Raw genomic sequence first — 19,725 nt, 5'->3', positions numbered from 1 at the left:
GTGCTCACGAGGCACGCGTCTGAAGGAACACGTGACCAGATTCCGTCTCTCATTGCCGCATGAGCCACACGTCGGAGTGCGATGATGTCATCATTGGGGTGCTGGCATCATTATTTTGTTGTCATTTAACCCACGTGCAGTAATCCCGCCACTATACACCCCACCTCGCTTTGCGTTTCTCTCCACTCATCGATTTGTGTTTCCTGCTTGTCATACTGACAAACTGAAAGTGCGTACAGTATTGCTTGCATCACCACATCTGCTCTTAGTTGTTTATTTTGGCCTGCGCATGCCATATATGAAGACAGTTTGGTTGAAAAGTGCTGAAAATGTGTGGGTTGAGTGGTGCGATGACTAAGTATTTCTGAATTCCCAATTAAGAAAATATTACGCTGCACTAATTGTATTCCCAGTTGTTCATCCGTAGACGTTTAATTGGCCGTGTCGGGTGGTGGCGGGTTTAACGACGCTTATGTTTATGCAATTTAACCCCTCAAAAAACGTATGCTATAGACGTTTCTTCATCAAACTTTGCTTCTGACAACCCAGCAAAAAAATGGGAACAATACTAACTAAGCCAATTTAAGTATTCAGCGGAGCAGTGATACTGGGAAAAGAACCACGACGTAAATTTGTTCAGTCCCATCATCACCACTGAGCTAACAGAAGGGACAGGTAATGATAACGATGTTGATTATCCTCCCCTTCACCCCATGGACCCCAACACTATGGGGGCATCCAAAAGCTCAGTAACTCTTCGTAGTCGCAGCTTCAAGATGCGCAACGGCCCAGCACCGCCGTTCGCAGCATGGAGTCCTCACGGGCCGCTCGGCCCTGCAACACGCGTGCACACAGGTCCTCCGGACCTCTCCGTCACGTGGGCGCGCGACGGCCAGGAGCTCAGCAGAGTGGACTACCACGTGGACGTTGTTCCCTCGCACGGAGGCTCCCTCGCCGTCGCCACGTCCTGGCTGAGGGACGCGGCGCCGGGGGACGTTACGTACACCTGCTCCGCTCGTTGGCGGGGGCAGGCCAAGTCCTCGAGTGCGCTCGTACGACGGGCAGGTGAGCCCGGCGGCCCAGCAGGTGCCCTCCTGTGAACGTGCGCGTTCTGAAATTAGCCCGTGAGCCGCCAAGTGGTTTGGTTGGTTGGTACCATCTGGGGTGGAAAATGCTACTGTTGTCCACCATGGGCAGTGTCTACACTGAGCAGAAAGTGTAGCCTACACGCTGTTTTTTTTAATGCACGTAATATTTATTGTGGTATTCCATAGATGATTCATATCAGATGCGGTTTTCCCCCAAAATTATTTTCTCTATTAATATACATTAGTACCCTCATCTCATGATAGTATTGTCATAAAAGGCTATGATAGTGACCTTGTTATCATACATAGGTGTATTTTACAGATAAAATGTGTCACGAAAATCATTGGTAGCATTTGCCACCCTTAGTGGTACCAAACAAGCCATTTTTGGGGCAAGGACCAAGTGACAGCGTTTGCCATAAGCCAACCAAGCAAAAGTATTCTGGCCCCATGTAGTTCGATTCATGAAAAAAATGGGTAAATCAAATATCTCAAGTTCAATTCCGAATAAACATAACAAGCAAATGCATCTTGTGTTTCCTAACTCTGAAAAATACATTTTGATCTCGTATCTCTTGACTAACCGAAGGGATTTCCTCTCATTCTAAAATCTCATATGAATACATCTGTCCTGTCATTCTCATATCTTGTCTGAATACCTCTATATCCATATCCATGTTATCTTGCTCATAGAATATAAATTTCTTGCAGTTTACCAAGCTCAATGAAGTTTCTACGTCCCTGACAATTAGTTGGAAGCTTTATATATTTTTATGTTCATTTAAAATCAATCAAGTTTAAACAATGTCAGCTGCCGAAGTGCCTTATCATAAAATTTGTGTAGGTTTGGATACTAAAGATAATAAATAATACACCTCTGCCTAGAAATCAGATGCATTTTCACAATTTAACGTCACTATTCATGCAAGATTCAATTAAATAATTTCCATTGTAATATTTTTTTTTATAATTATGTGGCGCTTAAATACTTCACTAACTCAAAGCTCCTTACATCACATCTGAAATATTCCATGGGAACCCCGAGTGGCAGCTGTCCCTGTGCAGCACAAGACGAATCAGCACTGCCCTGCAAGTGGGCGTTCGTCTGCCAGTAAGGGGTGACGACTGCTAAGTGTAATTGCAAATGAGTAATTTGCAGGTATTTATTTGGAAGTTGTAAAGTGTGGACCATTACACCGACACACAAACGCCTATTCATTTCGAATTATGTCAATAGAACTTTAAAGTCAGCTTTTTTATGGTTACAACACCCGATTTAATGTTAGTGGCTCCTAGTGGCTGGTAGGGTTACCTGAACCCGTTACATACAAACATTGATTTTTGCACACGCATTTCGATAGAGGTATCATGGTCTTAAGAGTCAATTTTAAATAATGAACCGGTGCAGCATTACACCCCTATCGAATGCTGTACATTCACTAACTCTGCCACTGCACTCTCCGCGCCGGATCAGGCTCTGACACAGATTATCAGGATGCATGGAATATGGAGTTTGTACGATGGAAAAGTGCAGCTCGTGACCACGCGAAGATGATGCACCTTTGGAAAAAAGCCTTGGTAAGGCTGCACGGGAAAGCCATGATGAATACTGAACTGTATTGCTGTCCTACCAGTGTTAAGGGAGGGGAGAAAAAATGATACTCTGGCAAAGCATCAGCACGCTTACTTATATATTTATTTATCTTACAATACTGTCTTTTTTCCATTATATTTCAGCCTAAATGCATTGTCTTGCTCGCAATTTGATTTTCATTTTAAAATTCATCAGATAACAAAATACAGTTTTATATATGGAATATTGAATGTCTCTATTGGGAAGCAAATGCTGCCTTGAAAGTAAACGCACGTCCAAAATTCACTGCACATATTCCCATTGTGGGACAGTTCGGTGCATAACGATGATTAGGTATTACACATGCATGACATGATTACGTGTTTATTAAGGCACATGTGTTTGTAAAAAATGTTTATATTTTCATCGTATCATGTATGAGGTATATTGGAGTCATAGACCTCCCGCAGATTTTTTTTTAAGTCTCACCGTTCAGTACAATTCATACCCTCATTGATGCGAGCCAAATGTATGAATTAACATCGAGCTAACTATTTGGTAATGCTGCTACGTTGGCAGTGGTACACAAGCACAATAATCAACACATTTATAAATATCACTGCCTTAAAAGGAAAAGTATATACTGTAATAGGTGATGTAGTTAAAAACAATCCGGCTTGTATAATTGAAAAACATGAATATATATCATACTCAAAGCATTACGTTTATATCATCATATCAAAAAGATTCGTCCTCGCACAGTTGGCTACTAAACACTAAGTTAGTGCTCAGTATTTTAATCTATCAAAATAGAATTACAACTCTATCTCAATTAATATACATTTTGGAACCACCTGTCCGTTAAAGGATTGTAGCAGTTTTTCGTACAAAAATCAACAAAACATAGTTACATTTTGGAGGGCTTCATAAAAAGGATCTCTAGCGTACTGAATGTTGTTGACTTTAAGTAGATTGTGGGCTGATCTGAGAGCATCAGGTTTCTGTGAATTTTTGTATGAATACAAAGGGAAAAAAGTATTTGATCCCCTGCTGATTTTGTACGTTTGCCCACTGACAAAGAAATGATCAGTCTATAATTTTAATGGTAGGTTTATTTGAACAGTGAGAGACAGAATAACAACAACAAAATCCAGAAAAACGCATGTCAAAAATGTTATAAATTGATTTGCATTTTAATGAGGGAAATAAGTATTTGACCACCTCTCAATCAGAAAGATTTCTGGCTCCAGGTGTCTTTTATACAGGTAACGAGCTGAGATTAGGAGCACACTCTTAAAGGGAGTGCTCCTAATCTCAGCTTGTTACCTGCATAAAAGACACCTGTCCACAGAAGCAATCAATCAATCAGATTCCAAACTCTCCACCATAGCCAAGACCAAAGAGCTCTCCAAGGATGTCAGGGACAAGATTATAGACCTACACAAGGCTGGAATGGGCTACAAGACCATTGCCAAGCAGCTTGGTGAGAAGGTGACAACAGTTGGTGCGATTATTCGCAAATGGAAGAAACACAAAAGAACTGTCAATCTCCCTCGGCCTGGAGCTCCATGCAAAATCTCACCTCGTGGAGTTGTAATGATCATGAGAACGGTGAGGAATCAGCCCAGAACTACACAGGAGGATCTTGTCAATGATCTCAAGGCAGCTGGGACCATGGTCACCAAGAAAACAATCGGTAACACACTATGCCGTGAAGGACTAAAATCCTGCAGCGCCTGCAAGGTCCCCGTGCTCAAAAAAGCACATATACATGCCCGTCTGAAGTTTGCCAATGAACATCTGAATGATTCAGAGGACAACTGGGTGAAAGTGTTGTGGTCAGATGAGACCAAAATGAAGCTCTTTGGCATCAACTTAACTCGCCGTGTTTGGAGGAGGAGAAATGCTACCTATGACCCCAAGAACACCATCCCCACCGTCAAACATGGAGGTGGAAACATTATGCTTTGGGGGTGTTTTTCTGCTAAGGGGACAGGACAACTTCACCGCATCAAAGGGACGATGGACAGGGCCATGCACCGTCAAATCTTGGGTGAGAACCTCCTTCCCTCAGCCAGGGCATTGAAAATGAGTCGTGCATGGGTATTCCAGCATGACAATGACCCAAAACACACGGCCAAGGCAACAAAGGAGTGGCTCAAGAAGAAGCACATTAAGGTCCTGGAGTAGCCTAGCCAGTCTCCAGACCTTAATCCCGTAGAAAATCTGTGGAGGGAGCTGAAGGTTCGAGTTGCCAAACGTCAGCCTCGAAACCTTAATGACTTGGAGAAGATCTGCAAAGAGGAGTGGGACAAAATCCCTCCTGAGATGTGTGCAAACCTGGTGGCCAACTACAAGAAACGTCTGACCTCTGTGATTGCCAACAAAGGTTTTGCCACCAAGTACTAAGTCATGTTTTACAGAGGGGTCAAATACTTAGTTCCCTCGTTAAAATTCAAATCAATTTATAACATTTTTGACATGCGTTTTTCTGGATTTGTTGTTGTTATTCTGTCTCTCACTGTTCAAATGAACCTACCATTAAAATTATAGACTGATCACTTCCTTGTCAGTGGGCAAACGTACAAAATCAGCAGGGGATCAAATACTTTTTTCCCTCACTGTATGGGCCTCTTAAATTTTATCAATCTAAGTCAATATATTTTTAGTTTTTACATTTAAAAGTCATTTTTTTGTATGACAGAGTGCCAACTGTGTTTAAAAAAAGAATCATATGTCAGAATGCTGTGGAACCGGGCTGAGGGTGATAACAGATTCAGTTCTGGGTGGATCGCTGCTGATTCAACATCAAGCTCAAACATTTTCATTAGCCAAACCAGTAATCGGTGGAATGACCCCACTCTGAGTGGTTATCTCATAGCTTATCTTCACACACCCGCCACGTCGCTCACCACCGAAAAGAAGATGTGAAACAAGCAAAGTAATTCCAGAAGCAGACACTATGTTCATCACATTCCACCGGAACCTTTCGGCATTAGGGCTTCTACCTGTCCTGGTTTACACAGGATCATCCGTTGTTGTGCTAACCGACCTGGGGAAATCTGTAAGTCTTCCCGGGACATTAAAAGTTCAGGTTATTTTTGTACCCGTTGCGTGGTAATAATAAGAACACACTGCTCAAGACAATGCATTTAAATACAGTTCTCCCCTCTTTCAGAATTGTGAGATTCTTCCCGTGATATGCCCCAGTTCTTTTTTGTTTTTGTACCTCAAGAGGTGGCGATCTTAGTCCTCGTACGAAATTGCCTTCTTTCGATTTTTATTTTAATTTTGCACGCAGACGGAGAGCTGCCTCGTGGATCGCGATGGAAACTAGCCCATTATTCCGGGAGCTGCTGCTGCTGCGCTGGGCGCCTGCACACAGCCTCCTCCTCCTCTTCCTCCAGCCCGGCACCATGGCAACGCGGCTCCTCTCTCTACAGAGCCAAACGTAGGAGCCGTCCCTTTAACTCAGGGCTGCGTGCTCCCACTCTCATTAACTGCTGCATTGGACCGGCTGCAACGGTGTATGTGAAACTATACACTGAGTAGTGTACGCTGCACTCACGTTTACGCACTCGCACACATCCACATCTTGTACGTGTATATAAAAATAAGTCTTGCTTATTGGGTTTTGTGTGTGTTTTTCAGCTGTGGAGATATATATATGAAAATAATTTGGCAAAAAAATAAGGGTTTTTTTTCTTTATTTGTACATGAGTGGGGGATAAAGTAATGTTTAAAGATGACGGTTGCTTATCGAGTCCCCAGCAAGACGCATTCACGAAATATGTTAACTTTATCTTCCATTTTATAAAAAAAAATATTTATATTTACCAATTTCTATTTACACACACATAGACCGTACGTGTACATGCAGACACACACACACCCATGCACATTTGCTGCACCTACTAATGAAAAAACAATTGGTGGAAAGGAGGGGGCGCATGATGTGTGGAGGGGGGGGGCGGGCACTATTGTTGAATCGCTGCAATCCTTTTAAAGGAGCCAAAAAACTAATGCAGTACGTTTGGCATGGACATTGTGAGCAGCCGGCCTGTGCTGCATTTAGATTGGGAAAAACCATTCGGCAAGGGGTTATGGGGGGGGGAGTGGATGGTGTAGCAGAGCCGAATTTCTCCCCCCCCCCCAGCTCAAAGCTTGTGATATCACCTGAATGATCATCGGAGAGTTTTAGCCGTGCAAATGTTAGCAGGGAAACGGTGCCTTCAGCAGGATGAACAACAACAACAAAACCCAGCTGTGAAGTTTACAATTGTATAGGGGGCGCAAAATCGAGTTAATGTAGATGATGTGTAAATGTAGAGCGAGCCGCATGACGAAGTCGCGCGGGAAGCATTTTGGGGAGAGAATGCGTGCTCCTTTAGACGCGAGACGACGTGGCACGCTATTCCGCAATGGGCGCGTGGTAGCATCGCATGTGTAGTAGTGCAACCTCTCCTTATGTAATCGTGCTATTACTGGCCACGCACCAACGCCATCGGTGAACTCTGTGTCGGGGTTTGTCTAATGCCCATAAATGCACTGCACTGACAACAAAACGCAAAAAAAACACTGAAAACATGCTGTTAGTTTGTGCGCCATCGAGGTTCCTGCGTTTCTGAAGAGGTGGAAACGAAATCATCTCGTGTCAACAAAACGCCCGTTTCAACGTCGGCCCAGTAGCACAGTCGAATAACTGTGTAGTATTTTTCCAGAGAATTAAGTCCACCGGGCAACAAGCTGACGTCAGCTCTGCAAAACCCAGACTGGCTCATTTTACACCACACCACGGGGTTCAAACATGAACGCTGACCTCGTATTAATATCGTAGTAGCAGCTGCTTATAAGCACACCCGTTGAGAGCATGGCCAGGTATGCTTATATCTGAAGTTGTGTGCTTGTATAAGACAATTTCCTTTGCCCTTCTCCTACAAAGTTCAACACACATACTAGTGCATCGTAGGTATGTATTGATTATATCAGACAGAACTGTGGTCATGTGCGATGTGCTTATATACAGTTTTCACTCGTGCTGGGTACGGTCAGGCATACACAATGTAGGTGCTGTGTGCACTGTGCTCAGAGTGTGGAGTGGTGGCACAGAGGTTACCACACTGCACTATGAACCTGACAACCTGGAAGGGCAGCCATGGCTAACATCAATGAAGGGTGATCGCTGAACCGGCCCTGGACTCGACCGTCACCCATTCGCACCGATCAGCATGGTAAAGAATGGTTAAATAGCCCCCTTAAACTGTTGATATGCAAAGTCAAAATATACAGCCGTCAGCGTCGGGGTCCAACCCACGACATCCTGCATACCGGGCGAGGTAGTTAACATCTCGTCACCGTATCGCCCCCTGATGCATGGGAAGGACTCAGTTCAGCAATAGATTGATCAAAGGCTGAAAGTTGTATTATGTAAACTCTGCTTGTTTATGACACACGCTATGGAAATGCATCATGAAAATGCATCATGGAAATGCATCATTTCCATCATTGACTGCACGCTGCCAAAATGTGACTTGTTATAATATACAGCAGAATAAAATTTTATAAAAATCTGAAATCTAAGCCCCACTATAATATACAATCTTGGTAAGTTCTATTACAATATTCTTGGTTCTTTCAGTAAAGTCACGTAGATTGGAAACAATAAAATAATAAAAATATAAAACAAAAAAATTATAACGACGTTCCGACTGCAACACAAGCAATCATCATCGGGTGACTTTACCGAAAGAACCAAGAATAGGAGTCCCTGCAGTCACGAAAGCTTTAAATCAAAATTCTATTACAATGTTTATATGTATTAAAATTACACTATTCACTCATTAATCGCGAGGGATATGTTCTGGAGATGCTTGTGAATAACAAATTTCGTAAAGAATATTGGCCTACGAAAATATTATTTATTAATTTCCTTAAAGAAATACATCACTTTATCTCTCATCACTTTATCTCGTCACTTTATCGCATCATATTCTCTCTCATCACTTTCTTTCTCTCTTTCTCGATGCAGTCGTGTAGAGTTGCAAATGCAATACGCGGATGGTCAAAATCGCGGATAGCAAGTTCGTGAATAACGAGGGAATACTGTAGTCGTGTGGAATGATCTATCACATTAATCCATACACCTATGTGTAGTTCCGAATATAACATTACCTAACCCTCTATGGCAATGGTGGCTCGGTGGCTCTAGCCTTGGGGAGAGACAAACTCAGCCTCGGATATTTCAGTTCCAGGAACCATGTGCAGGTGGATTAATTAACCGATTGGAATGTGATGCCAGAGCTAAAACTCCAGCGCACAGGTGCATGGAAATGAGGATGCTTCGCGAACGCACCAGGCAGGTGCAGTGCCGGACTATCCTCGGAGCAAAAGTAGCTACATAATGCTACGGGCCCCGCATTTTCAAGGGCCCCGCGCTAAATGTTTCAAGCTATCAATTCCGGTTCACTGATTCTGCACTTGCACTATTACGATAGTACTATACTGCCTTCAACTTACATGAACGACTGGGTGTTTAAGTTTAGCTATTTTTCGTATTATCTGGCTGTATAGCACATTTTTAAATACAATTACTTTACTGTGCAAATTAAACATTTATGTGTTTTAATGTTTATATATATAGGGCCCCTTTATAACATATGCTACAGGCCCCGCACTAGCATAATCCGGCACTGGGCATGTCTACCCAGAATTGGAACACCATCATTATTATTACTACAGTTCGACTACGTGAAGCCTGTGCATTATATCCGGCCAGGTGGTGTTAAGACAAACAGTGCTTTACTGACAATAGGAATGGGTGCAAGTTCAAATGGTCGTTGCAGCCCATCAATCAATCTTGAACTTCTTTCTCACTGTACGCAGCCAACCGTGCTCGTTGTAGTTAGTCACTATTATTTAAATTTGCGCTTCTGGCGGCCGTCTGGAACGCTCGTCCTGCTGATATTAGGAAGCCACCAGAGCTATGCACTTTTAAATTTAGATTTAAAACTAATTTCTTTAGAACTGTTTTTTTTGTGTTTTTAGTTCATTGTCCCCCACACCTCCGATTAGCACGGTTGGCTATTGTACGGTGCGAAAGAAGTTCAACATGCACGCATGCAAGTTCGGGGTGTATGGGGTGTGTCAGGTAGGGGTGGCACCTCTAAACGGGGGAACAATCATACCTCTGTGAGTGGTTGGCCATTGTTAGTCCCCACCGGTATCCAGCTCTCACCTGCGGCTCCTCGCAGTTGCCTGCATGGGGCAGCGGCCACACGCCGGAAAACCGCCACGACTGGTGGCGGACAAAACCAGGCGAGGGTAGCCAGCGGGTTTGAAACCCTTGGTGAGACGAGCCCATTACTCTCCCCCTGCATGCGAAGACTGTTTTCCTCGTTGGAGGGGGCTGAACAGATAAATCTAGCGTCTCGATGGCCACGAAGGCAGCTAAAGCAAAGTGGTGTGAAGGGTTCGGAGCAATGGCGAGGCACTGAAGAACCAATTGGTCATCCATTGTATCCGGTCTCATCTCCAGTTGTCTTGACTTTGTCTTGAAGGGCCTGGACAAGAGAGTATTAGGCTGACGTTTTGCAACTCTCCCTCGCTTTAATCTAATTCAGCTGCAAGTCGTGACATCACCCACCATCGATACCAAGTCCTGTGGCGATGGGCGAGCAATGAAGCAGCAGGGAGCTGTAGCCGCAGACCCGTACACAGGTGGCTCAGGTCATAAGGTCATCTTTCGCTGGATAGAAGTGGCGGTGGAACTCTGCAGCTCCCTGAGCAACCAAGCAATCCTCTTTCATGATCACACTGCTCACCTCCGGGGCATGAGGAAGGGGCTGGAAAAGGTGCCCTTAACGATGTCTGCTTCATCCACCCGAGCCAGTATATCCTGGCTGGCGGGGATCCCACTTATCTGATCTCATATTCTTAGTTCTTTCGGTAAAGTCACGTTGAAGGGAAACAATAAAATAATAAAATATATAAAACAATAAAAATTCTCACGACGTTTCGACCATAACACAAACGGTCGTCTTCAGGTGTGTCGGTTTGCATCAATTTATTTATTTTTAAAGGGTGTATTTATTTATATATTTATTTTAGAAAAAACGTTTGCGTCACGCGCAGCGATTTGGCAGTTTATTTAGAAGTACTAGTCCATCTATGTTTTATTATTTTATTGTTTCCCTTCAACGTGACTTTACCGAAAGAACTAAGATATGAATTACTGCAGTCACGAAAGCTTTAAATCAAAATTTATCTGATCTCGTCAACAAACGTTCGAGTCTGCCAAAAAGAGTGAACGATCGACTCATGACCTTTAAACTTCACTTGAAGGGAAAACGGCATACCGTTATTGTCCTTGCTTATGCACCCACAATGACAAACCACCTCGGGTTGAAATACATTTTATGAAGAGCTGAACACATGAATATCAAGACATTTTATTCAGTGGAAAGTGATGCAGGGTCTTAATCATATTTAAATTATCTAAACATTGATAAAGATGGATCAAACATGCTGAAATTTTATGAAGTAGAACATCAGAAGAGGAGTTGGGCAAGGAGATCGATGGGAAGCCTTCATCTGGACCTCTGTCAGATAAACTATTCAACCCTAAACGGGAGCCAGGACCTCAGCGTTACATCTGCTCGAGGCACAGGGATTGTGTTTCTGGGGTGCTTTAAGTGTTCATGTAAATGATTATGGCATTAGTTGTTTGAGTAAGATTGTGCAAAACTCTAACCTTCTGGTAAATTAATAATGTGGGTAAGAATATAACCCTTCTTACTCCTTGAATTGTACTACCACCACTACGACAAATAATTTATATCCGTTTGTCGATCCACTGATGGATGGAGTTTTTCCATGCTGTGTCGGTCATGGAGATTTCATTTACCATACTTCACCACGCTAATCAGTGTAAGTTGGTAAGGGAGGGGCCCAGAAACTGGTTCCTATATTATTCACCAATGATGGTAATTGTGACTAGGAATCAAACTCAGGTCACCAGGTTCATAGCGTAGTGTGTAAACCACTGCACGTATGCCGACTGATTTTCATAATCTGTGCTTTGCATTCGGTGGCAAGTCGAACAAGAATACTTTCCAAGAGGAAAAGGTCTACACATTTGAGGAAGGTTAACATAACAGAGACTTTCTTCAGGAATTGATGGACTTTTAATGGTTCCTATAAACATTTTTTAAAATAAGGGTAAGAAAATGTTGTCAAACATTTGTGCTGGCAACTGTACCTCATAAGTTTAGCTGTCATGTAACTAAAACAACCATACATAACTGAGGGTACTTCCTCGTATGTGCAGTAAGTGCGAGCCACCGTGTAGTGTATTAATTGTTTTAGCAGTCGCCAACCATGTGTTTAATCTGAATGCCCTCCAGCTCTGGCCTGTTTATCAATGGAAGCTACATGAAAGGTGTAGGTGTGGATAACACAGTGAGCCGTATTTTATAATCACCCAGAAACTACCCTTTTCCTAGGCAGCTAACGCAGCTGTGAAAAGAGCGACATGGGGGCGAGATGTTAACTAACTTTCCTAGTATACAGGAGGTCGTAGGTTTGATCCCGACCCAGACGTCTGTATGTTTGGAGTTTGCTTTTCTCTCTCCCCGTGGTCGTGTGAATTTTTCTCCGGATCTTCCGGTTTTTTCCCCCTCCACATTTAAAAAAATACATGCACTTATAGTATTTGGTTGCAATCAATTATCACATGATAAACCACTTCGCTAAGCTATCATTTGTGGCCAGGTCGCTTCTGAAAAAGAGCCACTTAGCTCAGTGAGCCTTACCTGGTGAAATTCAAAATATTTTAGGTTCGTTTTTGAAATCGCTTGCCAGTTAGTTGCTTTGCTCAAGGAAGTACATAACCTGGGGGGGCCCCGAGTGCAGTTCAAAAATATATATCCGTAAATCTAAGCGGGAAGCAGCGACGCGTGTACGAAATTTAGATGTGAGAAGAGCGGAGTTCGAAGCCGTTACGCAGACACGAACGGAATAAAAAAAAAAGCCGTTGCTCTTTGTGACGTCACAATCCCACCAGCCAATCGGCTGCAGCGGGGGATTTTGGCGCCAATTTAACATGGACGCTGCTTCTACTGCAGCACGTCGCAGCAGCAACAGCCTCAGTTCGAATCTTCTCTTCTCATGGACAGCGAGCGAACTTCGCGTGTGATGGGGTGGACGCCCTCGTGTATGATGTGGGTGGCGTCCACCTCCGTGATATGAACCTAGCATTTAGAGGCAGTATCAATCACCCGGCTATCCAAGTCCAGTCTCAAGACCTTCCTTTTCTGTTTTTCTACCTACGATTGATCACCTCTTTCTCTTTATAATATAAATATACCCACTGTTCTATACATTATTGAGGTGTGGTTTTATTTATATGCTTTTTAAATCTTATTGCTTATCTCTCTTATATGTTCATGTTAGTGCTAACATACTAAGATACTTGATGAATTCAAATCGCATTGCATTATATTGCTAATTTCATGTTACTGCGAACATACCAATCAAACTGGCTACATAACGCATTCATTCGAGTACAGGGGTGTTCATAAACTCATGTTGACAATACTGGTTTAATTTTAACTTAACATGTTGAATAATGCAACTAAATGGCAAATGTAAAAACAAAACTTAGTATGGTGTTGAAACATCAAAGATAATTAGTCTTTAAATCAACATTGCATTGTGCAAAATTTTGCTTTGATTTGTTTTACAATACGATACGCATGTATTTTGTGTGTCAAACACTTGACAGTTAAATGATTAAACCACCAGCGGACTGGATTCTAATCAGCTAACATCGTTAATGTCTAATCAAACGTGACACTGCAAACAGCTGCTTATGTCAAGTAACTTGATCAGATTAACAAAAAAGATCGGCCTCTTGGGTGGATCTCCGGTGATATTGTTCAACAATCACACGTGTGGGCTACGGAAAAAAGGATGCATTTAACGTCTGTGTAACATAGTACCATGTTAACAGAGTTTTGTGCTGAAATTGATATATGTAAAGCGCATCTCAGAGAATAAGATATTTTAGTAGGTTTTTTTTCCTGCCATTTGTATGGAAATCAAACAAACACAATTTGGATTTAAATAACGTTTGAATTTAAGTACACCTCAATATAGTCATATGAAGAACTGCCTGTAATCATGAAAGGTAACAATTGTAATTTAAATGGTGACATTCTAAAAACGTGTTGAGTTACTTGTAATTCAAAATGTGCTCTAACTAAAAAAAGTTGTGGTAATGAATGGGCAAGTACATTTAATATAAGCTTCTTACATGTGTTAAAGTACAGCGTGTATATATGCACAGCGTCTTTGTTGTTACTCAATTTCATTGGTGAATGGCTGTTATTATTCTGCACTGACTTTAGGCAGCAGCATGTACGTGAAGAGTCTTGAGTTGGTTTAACATCCAAGATCCTATATGTTGGACACTCGCATTTCACTTTTTTCTTAAATAGCATAGCCAACTCTTAAAAATAAGCCTGTAATTCTTGAAATAACATACATTTCTTCCTTCTGCGAGTTTAAAATCACCACACAATTTATTTAGGATTCTATTGGGATTTGTACAGTTGTGTAATTTTGGAGTGTGAAATTGGAATTGTATTTAAAAGTGCATTGTCAGGTCTATGCACTAAATATTAGGGCCCTTTTTGCACATCGTACATATTCTATTGCACACAATGTGGTGTGAGACCTGATTGAGGCAACAGCTAATAGTTTACATGTGTATATAAATAACGCACACAAATCTGTATTAAAATATCGAATGAAATTGTTGAATTAATAAATTGGCATTGACTGTAATAATTACGAATGTGTCATTGCTTTCGAAACCCGTATAATGACAATACTTACGACACTGGTAATATTCAAAACAATGAATCAAATATAAACAAATGTAACTACTTTAGAATTTTACAGAGTTACAAATGAATGTTTTTACTATTAAATGTAACTGGCTTTGTAAATAGCAGCAGTTGGAAAGGGGACAAAGATAACAAATAAATTGCCATTGTGCCACACTGGAATTTTGTATGTGGATCTTACTTAAAATTCAAGTTACGATAGAGTTTATACAGAACTGTATTAATATTTGACATGACCATCCCTGTCTGTTAAATGTCATGGCTTAATTTCCTAAAATACTCTCTGCTTTTGTCCCTCATCCCTCCTACTTATAGTCTCCACCCCTCACAATACAGTAATATGGGTTTCACACTTGTCTAAAATAATTGTATACAGTGTTAAATAACATTTTTTTATGGATTTTAATTTATTTTGCATTCTTTTGGTATTATAGGATATACAGTACTATTGTTTGTGATTGGCACAATGCCCTCTATAGCAGGTGTTGCCATTCTCAGGCACGCATGCTCAAATAATGATGGTGATGAATTGTTCATTGAATTAGTGAGAAGTACACCTTATATAATGTAACCCTGAATGCACTGGCTCTGCACCCCAACAGCTTTTGTGCCACCCTCATGAATATTGCCCAGACACGACTTAATTACCGAGCCAAGTAATGCAATTAGTAAACTAAGCAATCGATTAATTAATAATGAAGGTAAAAAATTTTCTTAATTCTGAAAAATTGCCTGATGAAGCTGGTTGTAATCACCAGCAAAACGTCGTACTCAAATTGTAAAAGTTTTGGGTTTACTCTCCAACACACCGGTGTGCTGAAGTAGTAAGTCAGTGGCACGTTTTCTTTACGTGACAAACCTTACTAATTGGTTTCGTCGGGTGGTATTGGGTTAACGGCACTTAAGTTTATGCGATCTAACCCAAAAAAAAGATTTATTATGAATAATATACATATAATCACCCAGGAATGTGACGTCACTCTACATCAAACAGCCCCCCTCATTAATAATCATGAGCAGGTGACGTCCTCCAAATGGACACACCCCCCCCCCCCCCCCCCATTATTATTACCTTCTATAATGAGCCATGAATGTCTGTGTGCAACGCTCGTGACGTCACTCCACGTCGACCAGCCCCCATCGTTAATAATCATGAACAGGTTACGTCCTCCACATGGACCCCCCCCCCTCATTAATAATCATGAACAGGTTACGTCCTCCACATGGACCCCCCCCCCTCATTAATAATCATGAACAGGTTACGTCCTCCACATGGACCCCCCCCTCATTAATAATCATGAGCAGGTGACGTCACTCCACATCGAACAGCCCCTCTCATTAATAATCATCAACAGGTGACGTCCTCCAAATGGACCCCCCCCCTCTTTATTCATAACAATTAGCGTCTGACGTCACTCCACATGGGGGGGCGAGGCGCCTCCTCCCCCCCCCCTCCTCAGCGTCAACTGACAACCCTCACTACAAAGGCAGAACCCTCACGTCACGTGATCTCCGTAACGCTGTTGTTGAGACATCAAAGTAAAAAGGACGTAATGATGAACAAGGGATTATAACCTTAAAATGAAATAGATCTGTGTCACCGCGCCCTTATAAATTGCACGCACACGCATTGATGCAATGAATATCACGTGGCGGGCTGCTTTTCGCTTGCAAGTTTCAGATTTACTGCAATACACCCGTCCTTGGACGGGCAAAAGGCTAGTGAATAATATTGGTCGCGACAGCCTGCTACGTTTTAAAATAATTAATTCATTTGTGTGTTTATATCCAGATGAGAGCCTTTTGGAGAGGAAAACTTGGGGCACATGAAATAATTCACAGGGTACAAATTCAATGCAAAATAATAATAAAAATGTTTGAAAAACATATACGCTTTAGGAATAGTACAACAATGTGTGTCAAACGTAAATAATAGCCTTCTTGAAATACAAAATAGAAAAGTTGAACAGTGTATGTCCCGGTGTTATAAAAGTGATGAAAGATGGGATGTAAATAAAAGTTTCATTTTCAAACTGTTGCACAAGACGCACTGTATGTACTGTTTTCACCCTATTGGATTCTGTTTTTTTATAAAGAGGGTTATTCAAGAGAACATTAGAATGTATTAAATAAGGACCGGATCACACAAAGGGCACCCTCTCTAGGAAATGTTGTGAAATACTGTATCAAATTTCACTCCAGTACAATACTCGCAACAATTCCATTGTAAAATGTTGTCTTTCTCACGTACAGTATAAGCAAAGCACACAGGATGGATTATTGTTTCTTATTGTCGCCGCTTAAACATAACACTTTTTCTCACGATTGCAACAAAATTTAAAATAGTTTTAGGTCAGAGCTTAAATCCATGATCGTCAGGCTTAGTATTTGCTATATCGTTAAATCAGTCAGGTGATATGATTTTCATCTGTGGGTTCATTGTAATGGTCTGTCGCCAAATGCGGCATCTTGTAATCCAATTCTAAGACATCTCGGCAGGTGCAACTTCGGGACAATAGACCTAGTGAGAACTGTTTGTACTGCAGCCATTGTCAATATCGGTGGAGTGTGTTTTACTTGAGTAGTTTCAAAACTGGAGGCATGCAATAATTTGGAGAAGAGAGCGCTCCACTTTGGGGAGTTAGGGACATTGTCAACCTTTTGCGGAAACACACGGGGACCAAAACAGCTACAGTTGGCACTGCAAGGGAATTTCTATAATTAACAATGCCCCGATGTTGAAAAATATATTTCTCTATGAAAAGATGAACACCATTGTTTATGCGTATTATTTAGGCACTGCTGTATTTTTGTTGGCAAACAGGTACGCCGTGCTCTTTTGTAATGATTATCGGGCTTTCTGAGCTTATTTAATTCACATAAAATATACTGTATTGTATAGTTCAGCTCAGCCAAATCCTTTCATTGTAATAAGGTACTGCATATGTTTCTTAATAAAAAAATGTATTTTTAAAAGTATACAGTGTAAAACTGTTAAGGCACTGTACTTGATGTTAACCCTTTTTTCCTGATCAAGTGTGAAAAAAGATTATTAATATTTTGCATGCCAGAAAGGGGAGTTAAGCAATAAAATGAATCTTCACTGCTTTGAAGAACAATCAGAGGTATGCATTGTTGTGTATTATCTATACAAAAACATAAAAATTTGGCTTAATGCCAAAAGTGTGTACCATCCCTTGTTTTGATCATTTTGATTAAAACTTTAAATGTACAATAATCATAAATGATGACTCTCAAATGTAACCGGCTAAATTATTAACTTGATCACTGCAGTGAAAATAATAGTTTTTCATTTAAATTGTCCTTCCACGGCTCTGGTGGCTCACTTATCAGTTGGATACAGTTGAAATTAAATTGCATTATTTTACACTTACCAAAGTTAATGGATAATAAATGTGTTCATTGGTGATGAATGTACTGTAAACCAGTGCGATATACACTTCATACAGGATGTATGTCATAAAGTGTCACCTAATTTAGTTTCCTCAGGATAAGCTGCTGTCGTATGGAATATCAGAAAATAAATGTATTCTCCGAAAAAAATATATAATTTTGAGATACCCTACAGTGATAACATTATTAATTACTCAAATGATAACAGTGCATCAACTGTAGTGTGGCAGAAAGTTCAGATATGCTCTCGTGGCTTCACAACTCTTTTAGAGGTATGGCAGCAGCAGCACCTAAATTGTGAGACAAAAATATTACTTCATGGAATTGTATTGATCATTCCCCATTCCGTGGAACAAGCACATCACCAATACAAACTCTGGGAACCATCATCCTCACCCTTCCCATTCTGCTCACGTGACTTGTCTGCTATGGGGAATAAAAAGTACTATCATACAAAATGTGGTTTCTGACTCAAAGTTAATTTTGAACGTGACTGGGTGGTTTTCAGGGAGCTAATACCATGTCAGAGCACTGCGCCAACATCACTTGAGTTCGCATCCAGGCAGCCACCCATGACTACGCTGGTTCTTGTACTATGGGTTGATGTAACTTTTTAAACATTCCTTTAGTTTTCCTTTGATAAATTGCACGTGTTTTTTTCTACCCTCAGCACAAAAAATGTTTAATTTAAGAACGATGGTCGTCTGTGTACAGGATTTGTCCAAGATTGCCTCGATGTACTATGTTTGCCATCTATCAGAAACATAGGAAGAAATATTATGAGTTTCACAGTCATGTCACATTCACGATGCATTTTTTAAAATCACATTCTTCAATAATGGAAATGCCCTTTTACTATCATACTTTAGCGATTTTTAGTTGCAATGCAATTTGCTATGCTACGCATGAAAGCTGTTCCCCACAAAAACATATGATACAAACGATAATTGTAGTGAATGGGTGTAAATAAACCCACAAATGACGGTACCGTAGAATGTAATTGTCCAAGTGTGCGCCCGACAGATTAGCCTCCCATTGTGTTAATTGTGAATTATATTACTTTACTTAAATGATAATTACAAATAAAAAATGACAATTTGCCCAAACATTTTTACTGAAAAAATATAGTAAGCAGTGACGCATCCTCCATGCACTCGAAATGTAATTGGCATTCGATTCTTCACAGCGAATCTCCTGAAAAGTCTTAAATATTCAAATCACTCCTGTATTACCGGACTCGGTTATGCTGTCTTTACATATTCCATATTCTAAAGCACACTTCACTCTGGACGATGTATTTTCAGTGTAGTTGTACCGAACATTAATTCCTTGATTTCCTTTTACGTTATTTCACAAATATGTCACAATATTATGATTTGCGTCACCTCAACCAAGACTTAGGTCGCTGACAGCAGCGTCCGTCCTTTCTCGTATCCGTCGTATCAGCCTTCCCCCCACATACTCTGTAAATTGCTTTGATTCACGCTGTTCCGATATTTGTCGTTGCACCTTTCAGGAGCGCATCCCCGATGTAAACCGGAGCATTACTGTATGTTTAATTTGTTAGAATTCAGGACATTTGAGAAATTTGTGAACTGAAATACAGTATGTAGTCATTTGTGACTGATATTTGTCATGGGTGACTTACACATTAAGAGTACAGTAATTGATATATTTACTGAAATGGGCAATTAACACGTGGCAATGGTGACTGAGACTCGCCGTCAGGAGGCTAAACTAGCTG

The 19,725-nt window shown here is 41.1% G+C and overlaps 1 protein-coding gene across 14 annotated transcripts in view; it reads left to right on the top strand.

Annotated features, from left to right (window-relative positions):
- Window positions 1–14,729, top strand: part of LOC116938531 (semaphorin-4B-like) — a 185,057-nt gene extending 170,328 nt beyond the window's left edge. For 12 of the 14 annotated variants that reach the window (XM_032945722.2, XM_032945762.2, XM_032945791.2 and 9 more), the window contains 2 exons: window positions 856–1,065; window positions 2,563–3,929. In XM_032945722.2, the coding sequence (XP_032801613.2) occupies window positions 856–1,065; window positions 2,563–2,747 (395 nt within the window). In that variant the 3' untranslated portion in view covers window positions 2,748–3,929. Of the gene's footprint in view, window positions 1–855; window positions 1,066–2,562; window positions 3,933–5,962 lie in introns of those variants that run through there. The other 2 variants (XM_076065898.1, XM_032945821.2) reach the window with 2 other exon arrangements.
- The last annotated feature ends 4,996 nt before the right edge of the window (window positions 14,730–19,725 follow it).

This window comes from Petromyzon marinus, chromosome 1 (genome assembly GCF_048934315.1).
Source record: "Petromyzon marinus isolate PM22_M1 ecotype Great Lakes invasive population chromosome 1, UKy_Petmar_22M1.pri1.0, whole genome shotgun sequence".
NCBI classification, from domain to species: domain Eukaryota; kingdom Metazoa; phylum Chordata; class Hyperoartia; order Petromyzontiformes; family Petromyzontidae; genus Petromyzon; species Petromyzon marinus.
The sequence above is the reverse complement of the archived record's forward strand: the minus strand, read 5'-3'. Positions and strand labels throughout refer to the sequence as shown.